The sequence below is a fragment of the Podarcis liolepis genome (assembly GCF_965112155.1).
Source record: "Podarcis liolepis genome assembly, chromosome: 2".
NCBI lineage: Eukaryota > Metazoa > Chordata > Lepidosauria > Squamata > Lacertidae > Podarcis > Podarcis liolepis.
In genome coordinates, this window is record NC_139555.1 from 63,444,552 (window position 1) to 63,467,792 (window position 23,241).

The following is a 23,241-nucleotide window of genomic DNA, read 5'->3' on the forward strand; positions in this document are numbered from 1 at the left end:
ACTTCCAGGGTTTTGGTGTTCAGGAGCCAAAACGTTCCAAAATGGAGGAGTTCGGGATACAAGCTTTGAGTGTAATAGACTCTTCAAGAAAACTCAGCTGCCCCTGCAGTTAGCATGCAAATATTTTAATGGGGCTGCAAATGAAATTCAAGAGAATGTGATGACTGTGCTGCTCCTTCCAGGGATATTGTAGGCAGTGGGGAGGATGAATGCCCTCATGGGTCCATGGGGGCAGCCATCTCCCCCCCCCCTACAAAGTCCCCAGGATGGCTGGCACATCATCAAATCCTGGCAGTCTCAGAGGCATTTGTGATTCCATTTTGAATGCCATCACAGCAGTAACTGGACTTTTTGGCTGCTTGGATCAGCTCAGCTGCTGCATGCAAAGGAATCCGGGAAACATTTTTAAAAGGCAGACCTTCTAGCAATAGTGTAAGTTAGCTCCCCACCACGGTTTGCAAAAATCCAAAAATCTGAGGGATAAGCATGCTCTGATTTGTACAGCAGCCCAGGAGGTATGGATCAAGCCAATTCGATAGGAAAATAAACTAAGGGAATTCCTCAAGCATCTGCACCCCTCCCGGTTGAATCTTAGATGCCTAAGGATCAATCAATCAGCTACTAAAGCTACAATCATATTTTGGGGAAATAAGCCTAACCGAACACAGTGAGAGCAAAGATTTATCAGACTGAGCTATACGCATTAATTCACAATTTACATTTTGAATTCAATACAAAATACACTCAAGATTAAATGGCAAAAAATGTGTTGTAGCACTGTACATTGTGAATGACACATGCATATTTAGATATCCAGGTCTCTCCACAAGATATTTGGAATTGGGAGCTCGACCCTTTTCTAATTTTTGCTTCTTGGGTTATTGCAGGGTGACCTAACCATTTCAATGAATGAGCTGGCACATGAATATTGTAATTTACATTCAGGGCTTTAAAATAAATATCTGCTCAAAACCAGCACACAGGCAAGACACTGCATTTTCAGTTAGATAAGTTGGATTTTCAGGGATACCAACAGAACAGATTCAACATAAACCTTTTGAAACATGGCAGCTCTTTTAAAATGGTAATATCCATTCCTTTCCCGGGGAACTTTACAATCATTAACCAGTCAATTATCTGATTTTCTGCAACATGGAAATACAGGGGTGGCCATAAACAAAATAGTATTTTTAATTATGTTGCTAAATAATTACTCGTCCACACATATGTGCAGAACTTTATCAAAATTCTGTACCTGCTAACAAGACTTCAAGATCTGGTTTCAGTTAATGCTGACATTTAGTAAAGCTATGATTTAGTGGGCAATGAATTACACAAAGGCAGTTGGCTGTAAGATATGCTAGAGATGAATAATATAACAGCATGGGGCAATTCTTTACTACTCATTCCCATTGTGGTTGTGCACTAGTTTAGCATATACAACAGTGTGCACCTGGTGAAGAATTAGCTGCACATTCAACCCACTGGACCTGCACGACTGCTTGCTAGTGTCTTGCTGGTGTGTGGTTTCTCCAAACAACATTTTAGGCTCTGAAACTGTGAGCCATTAGAATACTGCTCAGCAAAAGGGAAATGTCTGGTCTGACAACAAGTCAGGCATCATCGCTTCAAAAGGGCAAGAATAAGACAGCTCCAACCTGGATTTTAATGTCTTGGCTAAGTTTCTCAGTCTCAGCGCGGTGAGCTTCCTCCAGACACACTTTCTCCTCCTGGTGTTGTTGTTGGAGCCTTGTGATCTCATTTCTCTGCTTCTCCAGCAGCTCTGCCTTCCCTTTCTCTGCTTCCTCGTGTAAACAGGCTTCTTCAATGTGGAGGAAAGAAGGAGAAAGCACGTGGACATGAGTGGCTTTCTGTAGTATTGGTTTGCTTCCACCCCCCACCCCCCCAAGCGCTGACTGTGTAGTGCATTAGTTCCAATACCCGGCTGACTTGCCATTCAGTGTGTTAATCTAAATTTCACTTCACACTTTGGAAGGGGCAGTTTTACAAATGCAACTGACGTACTTGCATTCCAGAGGCCTCTTGAGATATATGCGCCGGAGTGTGCTAGATATGGCCTATCCAGGATGCAGGCATGCACTATTTTTGGACTCCCTCTAGAAAAGAATTGGGGTTAAGAGCAGGAGGTGTGAACTGGTTTGTTTACAGGTTTGTCCTAAGGATTAATAAAGCAGTGTTTGTGGATCTGCGATGGGCCACCAGAGCTTGCTGGCCCTTTAAGTAGACCATGACCCACACCACCAGACCCTAAAAAGGCAATGAATGCTCAGAAGACTTTTGGGCATTGCCTGCAAATGCCACATCTGGGAGATGATCACAACTGTGGAAGGATCGTGGCTGCCTTTAGAGTCCTCTCAACTGATATTCGTTTAACTATTTGGTACAGCTTCTTTATTGGGCAACTAAAACTGGTTTACGGGATTCATATTTAGCACAAAGGATGAGCACAATACCATGTAAATAACATGCATGTAGTGCTTTGAACACTTTAAACGAAAAATGTGTATATTATGTGCTTGCATCAAATAATAACATGGTTGACTGATCAAACAGTTATGCTCTTTCCGATTCTAGGAGCAGCAAGATGTTTCAGGGGCAAACGGCTCGCTTGTCTCCTTTGGAATAAGAGCCCTGGAGGGTTATAGTGTTTTGTAACATCTGCATGTACTAACAAATATACAGGCTGAGCATAGATGGAGGCTCCAAAGTCTGCCGTTCTCACATCAAGGCTGCTGGCAGAACAGCCTGCATCCTAGGACAGCCCAAAGTCCCAGATCATGTCTCTTCTCTTTCTTAAAAGCTGCCGATTCACACAGCTTGCTGGCATCATCCTCAACCAAAACAAGGGTGGAAAGGTATGAGAAGACAGACATGCCCTCTTGACCCTTGCCAACTTTGCTATCCAAGTTCCAGCTACTGAGAGCCATCAGCTAATCTCCTTAAAAAGGGGAAGATAGGTACCTGTCAAGATTACTCACAAACCCAGGTATTTAACAGAAAACTAGAGCTGAGCCAAAGTGTCTCAAAAGACATTTTCCTGAGAAAATTCCAGAGGGTTTACTTCCATCGTCCCCCCAAAAGGGTGATCGCTTTGCAGAATTGTGGCCAAATATTCTCTGCCATTTTTTGTGGAGGCCACCATTCCTTCTCTTCCCCCTTTCCCTCCACATTCACTGCCCTGGAGCAACACCTGGGGCATTGCGGAAAATACAAAATGGTGGCCAGGCTGCCAATACTTCTTCCTGCCACTTGTGGTGGTGGTGGCAAATAGATGATAGATAGATAGATGATAGATAGATAGATAGAGAGAGAGAGAGAGAGAGAGAGAGAGAGAGAGATAGATGATAGATAGATAGATAGATAGATAGATAGATAGATAGATAGATAGATAGATAGATAGATGATAGATAGATATACAGGAAGGGGAAGAAGGTATTGCCACTGCTAGTGCTGAGCCCCTTCTCTGAGAAACTGTTCTAAAACTTCTCCTCCCTCTGGAGAAATTTGGTGACATGTTAAATCCAATTTGTCTGCACACAAATAAGAGAACTTTGAAAGGCCATTTCCACACACAGCTCTACAAATAAAAACCATTCACCCATCTGAGTCAAAAATCAATGAGTTGAAAGGGACCCCAAGAGAGAGTCTGCCCTACTGCTCAACAGCTACAGGGCAGGAATGGTGCGCCCAAATTCATGGTTTGTTTTGGGACTCTATTGCTTGTAAGATCTGCACTGTGACACAGGCCAGTGTGTGCTGGTTTGTAAGCAATGCCTTTGAGAGCAGAATGTCAAGCTGGCACAGTTAGTGGAGAAATGCACAGATTACTCCTTTGCTCAAGTAATTGGAGTAAACCTTGCCACTCCAATAGTGCTATGCTCTCCCTAAAACATATCAGGAGCATAGCTGCACATTTAACAGCTATAAAGGCAGTTATACGGATAAATGTTGATTCTTTTTACATCCTCTGCTAGAACTACCCTCTCCTTCAAGATATTGCCGCTTCCCCCTCCTGACCGGACTGGACTTCACTGTTCGTTAAATGGGTTGTTGCTTATTTAGGGGAAATTCCTTGGCTAAGTGAGACAGCGCAGCTGCCAAAACTTTAGACCACGGTCAGTTTTTCACCTCACTCAACAAATACATAATTCATCTCAATAAATTCTACCTGCCTACGACAAGTAATATCAGGACAGGCTAGTAGCATGGGCATCACACAGATTGTAGACTTATACGCTGCATGGATGAAATTAGTTTCTCATAGGAATTTTAGAAAGTAATTTTATTTATGTTCCACCTGGGAGTAGCTTATGCAGATACTGCTAGCATTACTAATGCTCTGTTGTTTAGGGAGAACCGTGCCTGTCCTGCTCAGTTCCTTGCACCTATATTGCCTAAAGCTTCAGTTTAATATGCACAGGGGAATCTATGTTATCCAGTGTTGCACAGTTGTTCCAGTCTAACTAAGCAGATCTGGATATATAAGAAACCTCCCAAACATGCATCATTTCCTGAGTCTGGGTACCACCTGGCTACACTGCGTTGCTTTTAATGAGATGCACATTTGAAAGTGAATCCCCAATTCATACTCTGGGACAGTTAGTCACTTGTAAATACCATTTTAAAATGAAACTAGAGCTGGATTTGATGGGCTGGATTTGCCTCAGATCCAGAAATCCTGGATTAAAATCCCTATTCCATGTTGAAATTTATGGTGCTATTTTGTTTGATTTTTTTTTAAAAAAAATTCAAATATTACAAGAAAAGAAATGTTGGCTAGCCTAACTGATTTTCCATTGCCATTTGTAAAGCCAGAATATTAAATAATCAGATTGCAGGACTGTAAAATGCTTGGTAAATGTCCACACCATCTATTTCCCTAGGATTTAATCACTGGCGATCCCGGCTGTTTAAAGCAACAAAGTGGCACATCCACCCAAAACAAGTCTACTCACCAGTTAACAGTCTAGCCTGTACACATCTGTCAGCAGACCCCAGACTACATATCAGGGCAAGCTGGAAGTTCTACCAGGAAAAGATCTACTCATGAATAAGCACCTCAGTTTGCTGCTTGTCATAGCAGGTGGAAGCACTTACCCACTGAAGGCTGGACTCATAAGTTACCATTTCTGAAGCCTTTGTTTCTGCAGCTAGATGTACCTGTCGTTACCTTTTCATGTGTTCAATGCCTGCCCTTGTGAATGCATGGCCAGGATTGGTTGGGACTCTTTACATATTACCAGTGCTATTTTCCTAGAAAAACAGGTGCAGCAACCAGGGCTTTTTTTCAGGGGGAACTCACAAGAACTCAGTTCTGGCACCTCTCAGGTGGGCACTTTTGCCATTCGAAGAGGACGAGGGAGGTGTTCAAAGTGGCACCTCTTTTTCTAGAAAAATAGCACTGGCTGGAACTCACTAGGAACTCACCCTTGATCCCTTATAATGGCAATGGTGCTCATCTGAGGGGTGCCGGAACTGAGTTCTTGTGAGTTTCCCCTGAAAAAAAGCCCTGTATATTATATACTTTTAAAAAATAAAATAGACATTGCTGATTTTAAAATGGAGAAACTTCAAGATGATTTATGTCTGTTTGTATCTTACCATTTTCTGTCTTCAGTGCCTTTAGTTCACAGGATGCCTGTCCTCTTTCATGCTGAATTTTGATCTTTTTCTGTAGAAAAGACACAAACAGGATCACAACTCTCTCTTTTTTCCCATTCGTGAATGCTGAACCAAAACCGGGAAAGAACTACGCATTTCTGAGAAACCTTTATGCTGGCCGGTATTGGGACATTTCCTCCTGGTTTCCTGAGACACTAAAATAATTCAGCAATTCTTTGACATGGGACCTGCGGCACAATTAAAATCTCAGCTCCTCAGGCAGACATGTGACTCCCTCACCTCCCAGAGGACTGCCCTATTGTCCCAGGAACAGCTACTGCACTGAAGGATGTTTCACAATCCACTGCCAGGCTTAATTTCTCTTAGCATGAGAACATGCCACTGTGGCAAAGGGTTGGCGAGGCAGTGCCTTGATTCACCCCAATGAACCAGTTGTCTGATGGTGTGAACAGGGAAGATCTTGCTGTGGCCTCGGACACTCCTCTTTCCTGCTGCCAACTCACACGATGAAGCAGAGAGAGTTAAAAGAAAGATCCCCTCATGTCTCGGAATGCGCATAGATCATAACACCCACCCCACTCCCTTGAGATTTATGAACCTTCCTCCTCCTTCTACCTAGCTTTCTGCTTTGCATCCTTGCAGCTGGCGTTCCCGGCTCCAAGCCTCCACCTTTGCAGAGCAAGGAGCACGTTGGGCCCCTCGCTCCCTCGAGGGGAAGGAACAGCTGGAAAACATGAAGGAGGCTTAAAGAACTGACAAACAAGGAGTGTGTCTGGCATCAAACTGCACAGGGCCGGGGTGTGCAGAACACACTTTCCAACGGCCTTGCCATGCACCTCCCCTTCACCCGAACTTCACACCGCAGATGCCCCGTTCTGCAAGAGCAACTGGATGGTCAATCGCGACGTCAGGCAACTGGGGGAAGCTTAGTTTGCTGCTCCTGCAGATCCACAGCTCTGAGGATGCTTTTTATAGCCAGCTCTGGAGCCTAGAAATAGCCTGTTCCAGGGCGCAGAGTGAGCGCAGGAATGAGAAGGGTTTGTGTGCGCATATTTTTTAAAAAGGGGCAATAAATCACAGGCAATTACAAGGATAAAGCCCAGTCCTAATAACTCCTCCAAATATCTGGCACAAGCAAAACTCGCTTAGGCTGCCGTTCAAGCGGTTACATCATCACCCAAGGAATGCTTTGTTAGAGCGTCAACTGCTGCTACCATCCCCACTTGAGCTCTGGTCCTGTCAGAGTTTCCATCCCAGCCTCGGTTTTAAATAGGGGTTTATATAAAAATGGGATTTAGGACCTTGCTTGGTAATATGGACTTGGCAGTCCTCCTCGTAGCCCCAGGCGGGTCAAGTTTATTTGCATTAACAACAATGGAAGAAGGAAAACAATTATATTTAGTTATTTCTAAATGGCCCAAGAAGGATGGGTTTTTCTCCCTTCCCCACTAACCCCAACAGGCAAGGGGGCTCTTCACAAATTCCACAAGGGGCTCCCTCCTTGATCACTGTTGTGTTTCTGTGACTCCAGGCCTGTCCTTTAGCAGCTTGACAGCAATGGTAGCTGGTGCTCAGCAGTGCTGGTGGGGTGGAAGGCCAAGAGACCAACAGTAGGTAGAAGCCGAGTCTTGTTTTGTCCCCATCTTCCTCCCTGCTGAGTCCTACAGGGTTCCTTCACACTTTGCTTGCCCCACGCCTAGAAAGCACAGGTCTAGCTAGTTTTCTGCTTGTTGTCTGCTTTCAGGTCAGGACCAAATGGTCTTCTGTTTGCGCCACCGCTTTCCCCGGGAAAACAGTCTCTTTACTACTGAATTGGAGCAAACGTCAATCTGTGGACAAACTGGTTGGCATTCCTGGGTTTTTATATTATTATTTTGGTCATTCAGAGGTCACAGTGTGTCCCTAGAGATCTCTGCACTCAGCTCACCTCTGCATAGTGGGCAAGCATCCCACTATTTGTTTATATAATCCTGTATCTCACACTCAAAGACAGAGTTGACTAGAATAGGCAGGATTTTTCCAGGTGTTATCCATATAAGTATTGTGCTGGTCTCAATTTCGATTCATTCTAGTCTAAACAGCAAAGGTAAGGTAAAGGACCCCTGGATGGTTAAGTCCCATCAAAGGCGACTATGGGGTTGCGGCCCCCCCTCTTGCTTTCAGGCCAAGGGAGCCGGTGTTTGTCCACAGACAGCTTTTTGGGTCATGTGGTCATGGAAACACCGTTTACCTTCCCGCCACAGCGGTGTCTATTTATCGACTTGCACTGGTGTGCTTTTGAAGGGCTAGGTTGACAGAAGCTGGGACAGAGCAATGGGAGCACACCCCATTGTGCCATCAACCTTCCAATTGGCAAGCCCAAGAGGCTCAGTGGTTTAGACCACAGTGCCACCCGCTTCCTAGCACACTGAGGAGGTGAAGTGGGTGAGCACAGGCAGACCTGTTCGTATTAAGAGTCCCAAATATTGTTGCAATAGTACTCTTTTTTAAAAAAAATCCTCACAAGGTTGGCATGTAACCTATTTTGGTACAAATTAAATGCAAGTCTCTGGTGCTTGTGAGATTTAAGGGAGCAGGAAAGGCCTGTCACCTTGCCCCCCCTTGTGTGGTGTAGTGGTTAGAGTATTGACCAGAACCTGGGAGACCTGGGTTCAAATCCCCACTCAGCCATGAGGTACCTTTGGAGACCTCGGGTCAGTCACTGCCTCTTAGCCTAAACTACCTCACAGGTAGTTCAACTCCTTGGAAGAAAGGTAGGATATGTAATAAATAAATACCCCCAAGAGTAAGGGTAGGGAGGAAAGAACAGCCAGTGAATGGGGCTTTTGCTTCCTTCATGGACTACCAAAGGCATTGGTGTCTGTTGCCGTTCTGAGCCACCATTTCTTCTGATCTCATACAGCAGGAATGGTGAATCTGTTGCTTTATCTATTGTAGGGCTGGAAGGGACCCTAGTGCAGGAATATGCAACTGCCCCATACAGGAATCGAACCTACAACTTTGGTGTTATTGGACTCCAGCTCACATCAGCCCAAGCCAGCATGGGGATGATGGGAGTTGTAGTTCAGGAACATCTGGAGGGTTATAGCTCATCCCCGCTCACAACTCCAACCACTATATAGAATGCAAGAAAGAGCCACGGGTAAATTGGGGAGGGAGAATTAGTACAGCTCCTTTAAAACTCATCCTGGCACTTGGAATTTCTGCAATTATTTCGCAAAACAGACTTCAAAGGATTTGCTGTCCGCTGCTATGTCTCTAAAGGAAGAAGTTCATGCAAAATGTTTTGGGAAGCTGCGGGCTGCAAAAGGACTTTAAAAACATAATGATGTGGGCATCAGTGCCCAGTGAGACAAAGCAGAGAGTTTTGGGCACTGCTTGTTCTGTACATGATCACACTGTCCTACATTTGCTGCACTAACTACTAGAGCCGATCTCTGCCAGGTTTTCTCTTTGTAGAATGCTATGTATGCGGTGGAGGAGGAAAGATGTTTCAAGATATAAAATAGCTGCATAGCGTCTGCTTATAATCAGAGGTAGCATCCAAATTCAGAGAGCAGTAGAGTGAGGTTGGGCACTGTTTTGAGGATAGGATATAGATGTTAGGCAGTGCTGCAGTAACCCTATGAGTCTGGGTGGGTAGTTTTATTTAAATACAGTGTGTGTAAAGATAGATAGCTGGGTAAGAAAGAAGAGCACATGTATCTGTTGTGTGTATTACAGTGACTAACAAAAAAAGAGAGATTAATTTCTGATAGCAAAATGCCTTCCTCAGCTGCTCTGCTATGAATCAAAGGGTCCTGTCAACAGATGGTTTTTAAAGCATCAAACAGCACTTCAGACAAGTTTGTGCTCTGGGATCCTGGAAAGATGCAGGCTGTTGTTGTTGTTGTTGTTTATAAATATTTTTAATTAATTAGGCAAGAATTTCAATCACATTCAGGAATAAATAAATAATGGGGGGAAATGCAGTTGAATGAAAATGAAAATTAAACACACACATATACAGTGCGAATTTGGGTCGTTTCATTCACAATCCCTGGAAAAATAATCATCTTCTGTATCTGTGATCTCTGCAATGTTATTTGGAACTGAAGCAAGTTATCTTGGTTTAAATGGGTATCTCTGTCAGCTCCAGCCACTATGCATGGGGTTGAAGATTAAGACATATAAGGAGTTAATATGGCTTTTGTGGAGCATTATAAAGTCATGATTTTCTACATTACATGCATCCATACACAAGGGGTTTTCTTCTGTGGCACAATCACCATAATTAAAAAAATAAAACACATATGGCAAGTCAAAGAGAGAAGGGGAGAGCCTCATTCCTTGAGTTGCCTGTCTCCCTGTCAATGTGCTGTTAAAGCTGGAATGCTCCCAGTCATTTCCTTTGCTTTACAGCAGTGGTTTGGGAAGTGGTATGGAAGTTTTACTTAATCACAAACTTGGCAGAAGGCACGAGACACCACATGGAAAGTCCTTTCCCTCCAACTTGCTGGCCTTACTCTTTCTAGGCCAATGGTTCCAATTAGCCAAGAACTGCAGACTCCAAAACTTGGAAATTAATCAATAGCCAACTGGAATGCTCTATTGATTAGATTTAGATCTGGAAGAAAAAACATTGTTTTTTGTGTGTGTAAATGTAGACATAACCAAACAATTACCGTACATGTAATGGACATGATGTAGGGTTAAACTTAGGCTGCAATCCTAACTACAGTTTCTAAAGACTACTTCCACTCTGAGCCCGGCTTCGGCTGGGGAGGGCGGGATATAAATAAAATTTATATTTATTATTATTATTATTATTATTATTATTATTATTATTATTATTATTATTTACTTCGCTGTGTAAACATGTGCTGATGCTGAGCACTTTGTGGATCAATCAGGCCCTATACTGTAATTAGTGACCAGCTTTATGAAATGTGTGAGCTTGTGAAACATTTAGAACTGTGCAGCAACCATCTTTTTATTTTATTTTATTTGGCAATATGGAAAGACTTTTAATTAAAATTAAGTAAAAACATATGCCCTGGACCTCTGCGGACAGAACATTTAACAACGTCATGAACCCCAAACCACTGCCAAGTTTCATCTTTTCAGCTTGTCTGGTAGGCAAAATTTAGTTACAACACCTTTTATCCTATTATCATCATGGCTTAGGACTTAACATATTACCGTATTTTTCGCGCTATAAGACGCACCAGACCATAAGACACACCTAGATTTTGGAAAAGGAAAACAAGAAAAAAAATATTCTGAATCTCAGAAGCCAGAATGAGAGGGATCGCTGTGCAGCGAAAGCAGCGATCCCTCTTGCTGTTCTGGCTTCTGGGATAGCTGCACAGCCTGCATTCGCTCCATAAGACGCACACACATTTCCCCTTACTTTTTAGGAGGGAAAAAGTGAGTCTTATAGAGCAAAAAATACGGTAACTTGTCCTGGCCCAATCAAGCTCTAGATTTCTGTTATCTGACATTTCCTTAAGGATGAGGTGTTGTAAATGTTCACCCCAATATAGAGCAGGAAGTTATGGCTAATCCCAGTTTCTATATTATACAGTGTATACCTATGAAAACACAGGCCCAGTTCTCTCTCTCAAACAAAATATAGCACCAATTTTTAGAGCAAAGAGCGTTGCAAAATTCCGGTCTGCAGGAACCTGTGTGTTCCTTTACGCTTCTCGTTTTCCTTTTTCTCCTCAATCTCAGCTACAGCACTAGAAGTGTGCTTGACTAGGACTAGGGTTCAGCTCATCCACAAAGCACACCCCCAAAATATGGCCAGTGATACAATTAGGTAATTTTAGACTCTGGAGTGAATGGTTTTACCAGAAGGAAAAAGATTCCCCTTTCATTAAAAATATGAATTACAGAGGTACCTCGGGTTAATAACTTAATTCGTTCCGGAGGTCCGTTAACCTGAAACTGTTCTTAACCTGAGGTACCACTTTAGCTAATGGGGCCCATCACGCCGCCACCGCACTATTTCTGTTCTCATCCTGAAGCAGAATTCTTAACCCAAGGTACTATTTCTGGGTTAGCGGAGTCAGTACCCTGAAACATCTGTAACCCGAGGTACCACTGTACTCTGCTGACTTTAAAAATGCAATAACCCAGCCCTGTTGCTGCGTCTGAGGCCCCTCCTGCCCATTCTGCTGAATAGGGTCCTGCCCTGCACCATACTTTACCCACCTCATTTAAGCCCAGATCTCCTCTCTTATGAGAGCAGGATCAGATGTAAATGATCCTGTTAGATTTGCTGTGACTCCAGACCTTCCAAGTGTCTCCAAGTGACCTTCCTGATTTAGAGAAGCTGTCCCAGTTTCTGATTTGATCCCGGAATGTCCCACTTTTCCTTAGGATGTCCCTATTTTCATTGGAGGGTATGGCATCATCCAACCCCTGAGCCATCTGAAGGCAATTCTGTATAGGGAAGCTTTTAAAATGTTTAATGTTTTAAGTTTTTATATATGCTGGAAGCTGCCCAGAGTGGCTGGGGCAACCCAGGAAGATGTGTGGAGTATAAATAATAAAATTATCATTATGGAATGGGGCGCCCCTATTTTCATCAGGTAAGTGTTGGAGGGTATGTGACTCCATTGGGTGGTTTCCCGGTAAATCGTCCTGGCAGCACAAGGATTACTGCTTCCTCCGCCTCCCACTGTAGGCACCCAGTGCCCTCCCCACATCTGCTCTGGAAACTTGCAAGTGGAGTGGGGGGAATTGTGCAGGCAGAAATCTTTGTGCTGATGAAACTGTGTACTTCGTGCCACGTTGCATACAACCCATTTTATTTATTTTACACAACATGGTTTATTGTTTCTTGTGGGTGTCTTGTGTGAGTTCATAACTGTGCTAATAGACTTTTCTGATTTTGTGACTTCACTGCGAGTTGCTGTGTGCACTGCCAAACAAAAAGGGGGCATACCAATCTCCTGAGTCCTGGGGAGGGCTCCTCTGAGGGAATGTTTTCCCATGGGTTCTCACACACATAGAAGACTAGAACCTTTCCCCCTGATGTTTTGGGTTCCCTATTTCTTTAATAAAAAAACCCCATGTGGGGCATTTTCATTTATGTGGTAGAAGTATCTAGTTGGCACGTGAACCTCCACCTACTATCAGGAAGGGTCACCAAGAAACAGGCCTAATGCTGTTAAGTTCTTATTTCATATAAAAAAGGGTTCTTCACTTTGCAGACCCAGAAAGAGGGACTGTTTATCAATTAACACAGTGGTTTTCAACCAGTGTGCTGTGGCATCCTGGGGTGCCATGAATGATGCCAGGGGTGCCGCAGGCAACACTGGCCTCTGTCCCTCTTTCCTTCCCTCCCTCCTCTGATGCCCTCTTGTGTCTCTGCCTCCCAAAGGCTTGTGTGGATGTTTGTTATAGGAGCCCTGGCTACAAATTCCCCAGGCAAATAGGGGAATCCTCTTCCTAGGCCCCTGTGGGGCAGCATGAGGAAGCACCTCTCTTTGGGGCGGGCCGGCGGGGGCTCAGATACGAGGAGCGGTGGTGGCAGCTGTCTGGAGGACTCCCAAGGAGAAGGGAGAGGAGAGGAGGGTGAGGGAACACTCCACAAGGGAGGGTGGTTTGAAAAAGGGTGTGGGGCTGCCAGCTCTGCAGGCAAGGAGTGATCTAACTGGGCTCCTGAGCCCCACAGGGGTGCCACAGAAAGAATGTAGTTGGTCAAGGGAGCCATGGACTCAAAAAGGCTGAAACCCTTTGGATCAACAGGTTAACGCAATTTGATGGGAAAATGAAAGTAACAGCATAACAAACTAAAGGGTGGATCACGAACTCAAAATAATTACAGACAATGTTTAACTCCATACTACCCATTATTATAGTTGTCTTCATGTGCTGCTTCTGAGAATGAGAACTTTGTGTAAAACGCGTGCTTGCTGCTATGGGGTTCTGTGTGCGCACTCATGTCTATAGCATATATATTTTGAAAAGGTGTTGTTTTGTCTGTTCTCTATGCATTTGGACACTGCGTAAGACATCACAACTAAATTTTGCATGATGGTGCCTGAGATCAATGAGCAGTTTTTTGTCTATGTTTGGATACAACCGGACACCATTTTTAGGGTTGCCATCTTTCAAAAAGTAAAAAACCAGGACACCCTGAGAGTTGTTAAGCTTTTCTTTAAAGGTAAAGGTAAAGGTACCCCTGCCCGAAGGCCAGTCGTGTCCGACTCTAGGGTTGTGTGCCCATCTCACTTAAGAGGCCGGGGGCCAGCGCCACCCGCAGACACTTCCGGGTCACGTGGCCAGCGTGACGAAGCTGCTCTGGCGAGCCTGCACCAGCGCAGCACATGGAAACGCTGTTTACCTTCCCGCTATAAAGCGGTACCTATTTATCTACTTGCACTTAAGGGTGCTTTCGAACTGCTAGGTGGGCAGGAGCTGGGACCAAATGACGGGAGCTCACCCCGCCGCAGGGATTCGAACCGCCGACCATACGATCGGCAAGTCCTAGACACTGCGGTTTTACCTGCGTCCCTGAGCTTTTCTTTACAAAACGCCAAAAACCCCCACAATTTTTTTGATTGACAAAACACCACCTTTCAGAAATTCCACCAGTTCCGCCTTTGAAATCCCAGTAATGTCCGGAAAATCTGGACATGTGGCACCCCTAACCATTTTGAAACATGATGTTATAACTTAACTTTTCAAAACTGTACTGATTGCAGAGTTTCTTATAATTCCTGAGCAATGCATGTGACCTACACACAAGCATGTGACCTACACAAACACCTCTAGAGGAATTGATTTTGTTGAATTCCCTTGGGATCACCTGCTGTGCAATCATGCACATCCCATAATGGTCCAGTCAAGGCTTCTAGTACAACTCTTGCTGCTTGAGTCTCTGTGCCTGTTTGCTACATTTTTTAAATAAGTCACTGCTTTTGCAATGCAGCTGTATTGAGAGAATGTTACGATATTCTTGCAGAACACAAGAAGGTAATGGAGATGCAGAAGAGCAGCTGGACCCTGCCACATATGCTAACAATCATTCTCCATTTCCTGGCCTCTGTTCATGCCTCTGGGGCTGCAGTCCAGTAAACACTTCCCTGGGAGCATGTCCCATGGAACTAAATGGGATTTAGTTCTGAACAGAGATGCATAATAGTGCATTGTTACTGACTGTTTCCTCTTTTAGGACAGGTGTCTGGTTTTGACACAGGGCGTGTTCCTAACCTCAGTTGCAGATGGAAAGATGACCAAAGGGAGGGACAAGAGTAGAAGAAGTATTCCTTTGTCTGAATTTCTGGCTGCTTGCAAAGTAGGCTTCATATACTTTCCCTCCATGACATGTATCCCTGGAGGATCCCTGGAAAATCCATGTATTCACCATCAAATCTAACGTGCACCTCAATTTTCAGAGCCTTGAAATAAAAAAAAGTATTTGCTGGCGAATGTAAATGTGCCATGGAATCTAATGTGCACCTTAATTTTCGCAACGTAATTTGGCCAAAAAAGGTGAGCATTAGATTCGTTGTTATTGTGACTTTTTATATTGGATCAGATCGTTGCTATTAATGTTTGATGTTTTGTTATGTTTTTATATGTTTTGGAAGCTGCCCAAAGTTGCTGGGGCAACCCAGCCAGATGGGTGGGGTATAAATAAATTACTACTACTACTTCTACTATGATGCAACCTTGTTAATGCATATTCCTCAATGGAAACTTGGAAGATGAATGTTACATCAGCATCAGTTCATGTAAGTAGGTTAAAGGGTAGTTTTCCTTCAGACCTTTCTCCAATATATAAAGCTCACTGGACAGTTTTGTTATGGCCATTGGCATATAAAATATTGTAATATATAACAGGTTTTATGTACAAATTAACTGCAGGTGCGACACAAGTATTACTTGGACTTGGGCAGTTTACTACTACTACTACTACTACTAATTTATTATTTGTACCCCGCCCATCTGGCTGGGTTTCCCCAGCCACTCTGGGTGGCTTCCATAAAAACCAAAAAACACTAAAATATCATACATTAAAAACTTCCCTGAACAGGGCTGCCTTAAGATGTCTTCTGAATGTCAGGTAGTTGTTTATCGTTTTGACATCTGATGGGAGGGTGTTCCACAGGGCGGGTGCCACTACCGTAAAGGCCCTCTGCCTGGTTCCCTGTAGCTTTGCTTCTCGCAATGAGGGAACCGCCAGAAGGCCCTCTAGGACACACTATTCAAGCGGTCTCTTCTGAACTGAGCTGCTTCTCAAATACTTCTTCTCCAATCCAACTCCACAAGCAGCCCATTCAAGGCATTTCCTATTAAGGAAAAGACTGTGGCTTCTTCTTTTCCCTCTGATCAGTCGTCCTCCAGATGGAACTCCAGCTCCCATCAGCCTCAGGCAGCATAGCCAATGATCAGGGATGATGGGAGTTGTAGTTCAGCAATGATCAGGGATGATGGGAGTTGTAGTTCAGCAGGGTCTGAAACGCCACAGGCCTCACTCCTGCCTCATAGGATAGTCCAGGGGTCTGCAACCTTTAAGACAAAAAGAGCCACTTGGACCCGTTTCCAAAGAAAAAACAACAACTGGGAGCCGCAAAACCATTGCGACATTTAAAACAAATATATCTCCGGAGCCACGATCTGACAGTGGGCGGGAAGGTGACGTCGGGACGGTGCGTGACTAACGCATGCACTGCCCCCATACGATGTCACAGCCAGTACAGCGCCCGCCACAGTGAGGAGTGTCGGGGCGCACAATGCGCCTCCTCCCCTCGCTAGTATCCGCCCCGGAGCCGCAGCAAAGATGTAAAAGAGCCACATGCGGCTCCGGAGCCGCGGGTTGCAGACCCCTGGGATAGTCACTTCTCTCTCAGGCAGACCACCATACTTATACGGAAGAAGAGAGAGCACAGCAATCAAAACATGGAAAGAAGAAAGAAGAGGTCGATAGCCATCTTCCCACTCTGAAAACTGGTTGGAAGTGCTGTCCATGTAACCTTCTGTTGACAATTTGTGGACTGTCTTCTTCAGCTGCTTAATATATGCCTGGGAAGATCACAGATGATCATTCGGGGGGGGGGAGTTGTTGGGAATGGGCTGTAGCTCAGTGGTTAAGCACCTGATTTGCTTGCAAAAGGTCACAGGTTCAATCCCCAGGATCTCCAGGTCAGGCCAGAGGGCACTCCTGCCTGAAACCCCGGACAGCCACTGCTCTGTCACCAATGCTGAGCTAGAAAGATAGACCAATGTTCTGACTTCCTATGCAAAGTTGATGATCAAGGCTACTATCACTTTAAAGTATGGCCAACCCACACAGGTCACAGCACAAAGAGATGGTTAACTGCAACCCAAGAATGCGTGAAAAGCCCCCACCAAACGCCCTCTTATTCCCACACAATTATGCCCAGTGTTTCCTCTTCCTTGTACATTGTTCTAGCCTGCTGATCAGGTTCTGCTTCCTTACATTTTATATAACTCGTTGCTTAGGATGGCCACTTAATGCACCACCATAAAACCCAAGAGGATTCAAACTGAGGAGCCATTACTATAATGTAAATAGAAGTACAGTATATCTCAGCATGGTGCTTGTGTGCCTGCTTAGTCTCTTGTCCCCACACCAACTGTTGCCGGCCACATTCTAGTAACCTGCTCTCCTGCCTTTGGGTTTTATCCCCTCAGGTTAAGGTGACCTGGTCTGGTTGTCAAGATGAAGAGTCACAGAGTAGACCCCTGAAACTGATGGACATGACTTATGACCCAAGTTAAGTCATGCCCATCAGTTTCATGGGTCTACACTCTGTGACTCTTCATCTTGACTACCAGACTTGGACCAGGCATCCCTTAAAAGACAGGACTTATTCAAGCAGAGGAAATGGCCTCTTTAAAGTCGAATATGTGGCCACCCAATGGATGTAGTGCCGTTCTCTGAACAGTGCAATATGTTCAATCCAGGTCTGGGGTGAGGAAGCCAGGGCTCAGCCACGTTCTTCCAAGATGGCAAGGTATCTCCCAGCCTTCCTCTCCATCGGAGATCAGACTGCAAGAACAGAGTGCGTGTTGTCCTGTGCCAGGCAGAGGAATTCCACACCCCGATATAATGTGTCTCTGCAATATCCTGGCAGTGCACAGCAGCATTCTTATTGAACACATCCCCACAGGATTCTGGTGTGCTGCACCAAGACAATCGCTTCCTTATCTTCTCACTCTTGGGAGAAACAAAAATAAATGACAGGAAAGGCTGAGGCCTACCAGAGCCCACAGGCCTGAAATGGCAAAGCAGCAGCTGAACAGCTCCACCTGAGCAGATTAACGCTGGCTAGGATCCCAAAGTCAAAACCTTCTCCACTCGGAGGGTATTTGTCTCTTCTTTTGAGTAAGTGCCAAGGGGTGGTGGTGTAAGTTTCCAACCTCAATTCTTGCACATGTGCAAGAAGCACGGGATTTAGGTTACTGCGTGGTCAGAGACAAAGCTTTTGAATAGCCCTCTCTGTGATGTGCGGGGAAGCTGCCTTCTACAGAGCCAAACCATTGGTCAACAGAGCTCAGTATTGTATATAGACAGGTGTCTTTCTAAATCCTACCTGGAGATGCTGGGGATTGTTGAACCCGAGACATTTAGTGTGGACACTCTATTCTTTGTGCTACACTGTTAAAACCTTTTTATGTGCACTGGGCAATTTAGATTGTGATAGTTTTAGCTGGTTTCATGTTTCACCTCTCTTAATTTTATCATATTTTTGGTTTGTATTATAATATAATGCATTTGTAGTTTTAAATTTATTTCCATGCCACCGTAAAATCTATTATTGGACTCGGTGCAGTTTATAATTTTTAATATAAATAAATAAAATACTATTCTGAAGAAACCTTAGATAGGTATCGAATGTTGCTTGCTTCTGTTCAAAGGAGCCGTTTAAGTGAATTCATATTTCCCAAACCAATACACAAACCCAAATGCAGCTGAAATAAATTAAAAAATTAAAAATTTGTCCAGTAGCACCTTAGAGACTGACTAAGTTTGTTCTGGGTATAAGCTTTCATGTGCATGCACAATTCAGACTTCTCCAAATTTTGGCATGCAGTTGTCCAACCAAACAACATCTATTAGGGGGAAGTGTGCATATATTTGTGAAAATAATATACAAAAATTGGGGGAAATTCCTAGCAAAAATGTGTAGATTAGGAAAAATGCACATACAAATGTGTGTTGATTTCCACGCTGACTTTTAAAAAGAACATTCACAAACCAATGTGGAAAGCTGATTTTAAGATTGAAAAATTGGGAAACTGAGATTTGTCTAACTTAGTGTAGGGACGGAATACTTTAAGATGATATTCATGGTGTGAAATTTGTGAGAAGCTATCACTCAGATTTGCTTGGTGTAAGTTCTCCTAAGTATGGATAGTAGTAATTCGAGGGCATGGTATGTTCCCATTCTAGTTCTTTCCATATCTCTGAAAGTAATCTCCCAAACACTGTCCCTCCTGCTCACTGCAATTTTAAAATGTAGTGCAAACTGGAGAAAAGTTGCTGTCACAGCTCTGACTGGTCTGATAGGAAATTGTTTGACTTTGCTTATAAGGGGATTAACGTACTTTGCAATACAGTTAAGCATATTTATTGAGTAGAGACAGGTGCACGCTGCAACAAAAAAGAAAAAAAGAAAGGAAGAAAAGAGCAACAGTCACAGATGTTCTTTAGTAAACCTTCCCACAGAATTCAAACATATAGAATAACATGTTTGTCTTCTGAGATCTCCTTTTCCCTGAGAAATGAGCAAAAATGTGTGTCAAGAAAGGAATGTTTATGGACAGTGAAAGCTTATGAATATTTACTTGCAGAAAGATTAAGTTATATGCTTGGGTTTGCCCCATCATTTTGGCAAGGCTTCATTTGAGCCAAGCTCACCAGGCTTCAGCCCTAGAAAAATGTGCTCATTGTGCCATATTGAAAGCAAAGGCACTTCTGAGCATGGGCAAAGCGTGTTATCTTTGCCAGTCTGTAACAATGGCCCATCCCTTCTGCGAACAGAAGGCAGAGTTTTGTGATCAGTGGCTTGAGAACGCACATACAGTGGTGCCCCGCAAGGCGAATGCCTCGCAAGACGAAAAACTCGCTAGACGAAAGGGTTTTTCGGTTTTGCGTTGCTTCGCTAGACGAATTTCCCTATGGGCTTGCTTCGCAAGACGAAAACGTCTTGCGCTTTTTTCTTAAAGCCGCTTGAAGAGGCGCAGTTGCGACGAACCGTGCTTCGCAAGACAAAAAGCATCGCAAGACAAAAAGACTCGTGGAACGAATTATTTTCGTCTTGCGAGGCACCACTGTATCTCTTAGAAATTAACAACGGCACATTATGAAATCTGTTGTTATAGCAATCTGTCCGAATCAGGAAGCAGAAACAGTCACACCTGACCGTGGCAATCAGAAACAGACTTATTCAAACAACATGATTCCAAAGTGAATTCATCTTGCTTGGTCATGTAAAATGAAATGCTGTATTTTGTGGTAGATAACTGACCACTGAAAGAAAAGGCAGCACAGCTTTTTTCATTCAAGCTACTCTGTAACCTATATAGACAAACTGTGCAATCCTGCACATGTTCAGTGGAACTTACTCCCAGGTAAGTGTGTTCTGTATGCTGTTGTATATTATGCAGCTTTAATGGTCTATTCCAGGGTTGGGAACCTGTAGTGCAAGGATTATATGTAGCCCTCAGCCTAATTTCATGTGGATAACCAAAGGGTGTGTGTGTGGAGATAAGGCATGTGCATAGCCAAGGGAGGGCAGAGGGGCAGCTGTCCACCCCCCCCCCCCAGCAAGTGAATCAATAAAAATACTTAACTAACTGAGGTTCTGCCCCTACTGACATGAAGCCTGACCCCTCCCCAACATAAATCCTGGCTATGCCCACGGGGTAAGGAGTGGCAGATAGAAAGGCAGGTGGCACTGTCTACTTTGAGTTTGGTGCCCACCTACTGCCAGCATATGCCCCCAAATTTATCCTCAAGGCAGCTCTTGGAAGAAAAAAAAGGTCCCCAACATCAGAGAATATATTAAAATTCAGAGGACAAGGATGTAAACATTAATCAGAATATGCCAGTTCCTGAACAGCCAGCATAAATGTTCCAGCAAAGCTGTGGGCTGTTTTGTGGTGGTGGTTTTTTTTAACAGGAAATTGCCAATATCAACATTTTATCATACATTTCGCCATCAAACACACACGCACGCGCACGCACACACACACGAGAACAAGAGGCTATTTACAAGAATGAAGACATTGTCCTGATTTCGGATTTTGAGAAGCTTGAAATGTACACCAGAGCTTCAGGGTAGCTGCCTGATCTCTCACTTGAGTTTAACAGCACACAACTGGAACGCATAAAAGTACCCAAAACCTGTCTTTATACAATGCTGGATAGAACCTCACCTCTAACCCAGAGACAGCACCCTGAATCTGCACGCTCCCATCCTATCTCCCAAACAAGCCTCGCATTTGCTTTGACTTAAGCTGAAGATTGCCAAAACAACTTTCTTCTTTCTAGGACAATAATTGGGAAAGTGCTTTTATTTTCTTAAAAACAAAGTAGCAACGGAGAATATGAGTGGAGATTTCCGCTGCCTTCCATGGAATGCACTCCCTTTTAAAGACGTGGGATCTAGCACTTGCCAGGAGCGACCCTGGAGAATTACAGGCAGATGCTTTGGAAAGACCACACATAACTTTTCAGAAACCCAGCCTATGACCTCGGCAACCAGAAGCGATTTAGGATCCACGACCCACGTTTTAACCCCGGATCACTTGATCCAGAATTACTACCCCACCCTACCCCACCCAGGGTCTAGTGTCAGCCAACCTGCAGGACCATTCATTCCTGCATAAATACGTGCGGACTACTTTCCCTGCATCATCACCTATTTGTTTGTTTGTTTGTTATTATTATAATATTATTATTATTTGGTTACCGCGCTTCATCTGTAGATCTCAGGGGGCTCACAAGATAGAACTACAAGATACAAAAAATAATAATAATTCATAATAAAAACAAGAACCAAAACAAACCACCACCCGAGGAAATCCTTTCTCCTCTGTGGCAGCTTTGCACACCCAACCTCCACCCTCCCACCCCCCAGGGAAAGGCCAGAGAGCGAGATCGTTCACACGTGACGCGAGTTTGAGCATGCTCCACGTGTACACGCCCGTCGAACAGCGGCAACCCGGGTCTACAGACACTTCACTGCCAGGTACGAAAATCCCCCACACTCCTTCCAGCCAATCGCGCGTTCCCAAAGTTGCCCCGCGCTCCCCTCCCTTTCAGATTATACTTCGGAAGAAATCTCTTTGTTTGGAAGCGGCTGGAGGGCAACGCGCTCCCCTTCCCAAAGGAAGGACTTTAGTGACCGCTGGGCTCCAGCTTGGCTCCTCGACTTGCTTCTTTTTTTGCGCGCGGGGGGTGCGGGGCGGGCTCGTGTCTCTAACTTTTCCTCCCACGCAAGGAGCCTTGTCTCCGGGGCAGTCGAGCACGGTGGCTCGGTTGCTAACTGCTCCTTCCTTCCTTCCTTCCTCTCTCTCTCTTTCTTGCAGGCTAAAAGTCTCTCTCCCCGCTCTGACCCGCTCACCGATTAGATGCGGGGTGTCTAGCGCGCCAGACCCGCTGCTCTTTCGTTCCCCTCCGGGTGCCTGTCAAAGGAAACCCGTCCAACAAAACTTCAACTCCCCTTAAAAAACTTCGCGCCCCCCGCCGCCGTTACCTTTCTTCCCGATTCGCAGCAGCCCATTTTGCTCCCCTTGCAGCCCATCCCTCTCAGAGCGCAGCGCGGGGAAAGCTCTCCGCGGAATCCCAGGGGTTAAGAGCCGCCGCCGCCGCCGCGGGACGGGGAGGTCTCCCTCATCCCGCGCGCTGCCTCCTCCGACGACAAGACCCCGAAAGTGAACCTGACAACAGCCTGCATGAACTTCATGCGGAGACCGTCGCGCGCCGTAAGTCTCCGAAGAGATGCCCCTTCGAATGGTTCCCTTGCAAAAGAAAGAGAAACTAGATAAAACTCCAGCTGCGGGAGAGTTAAGAGAAGCACCGGCGGTTGTTGATTATACGCGGCCGCAAGAGGGAGTCCGAGATGCAGGGGGCTACTCGACCTCCAAGGAACTTCTATCGCCAAAGAAGAAGAATCATTGAATCATCGAATCATTAAATTGTAGAGTTACATCTTGAGGATCATTCTAGTCCAGGCATAGGCAAACTTGGCCTCCAGATGTTTTGGGACTACAACTCCCATCATCCCTACCTAACAGGACCAGTGGTCAGGGATGATGGAAGTTGTAGTCCCAAAACATCTGGAGGGCCGAGTTTGCCTGTGCCTGTGCCTGTGCCTGTTGTAGTCCAACCCACTGCAATGTAGGAATATATAGCTGTCCCATACGGGATAGAAACAGCAACCACGCTCTAAAATCATATCATATCAATTACATTTGTCAGTCACTTTATCTTGCCTGGGGCAACCCGAAGCAACTTACAGCCAAACAGCCAGACAGGCAGACAACAACAACAACCCCAGCATTAAAACTGAGAGGAAAAAGAAGTAGCTTTTAAAAATCCCACCCACTTCCCGGGGCATAGCTAGC

The 23,241-nt window shown here is 44.7% G+C and overlaps 1 protein-coding gene across 2 annotated transcripts in view; it reads right to left on the reverse strand.

Moving 5' to 3' along the window:
- CCDC69 (coiled-coil domain containing 69) overlaps positions 1-22,981 on the reverse strand; it is a 36,092-nt gene extending 13,111 nt beyond the window's left edge. Inside the window, exons 1-3 of one of the 2 annotated variants that reach the window (XM_083488508.1) lie at positions 22,371-22,981; positions 5,623-5,692; positions 1,659-1,822 (exon numbers count right to left, since the gene is read on the reverse strand). In XM_083488508.1, coding sequence (XP_083344634.1) covers positions 1,659-1,822; positions 5,623-5,692; positions 22,371-22,418 — 282 coding nt within the window. In that variant the 5' untranslated portion in view covers positions 22,419-22,981. The remainder of the gene's footprint in view (positions 1-1,658; positions 1,823-5,622; positions 5,693-22,370) is intronic. The other variant, XM_083488507.1, reaches the window with a different exon arrangement.
- Positions 22,982-23,241: the final 260 nt, after the last annotated feature.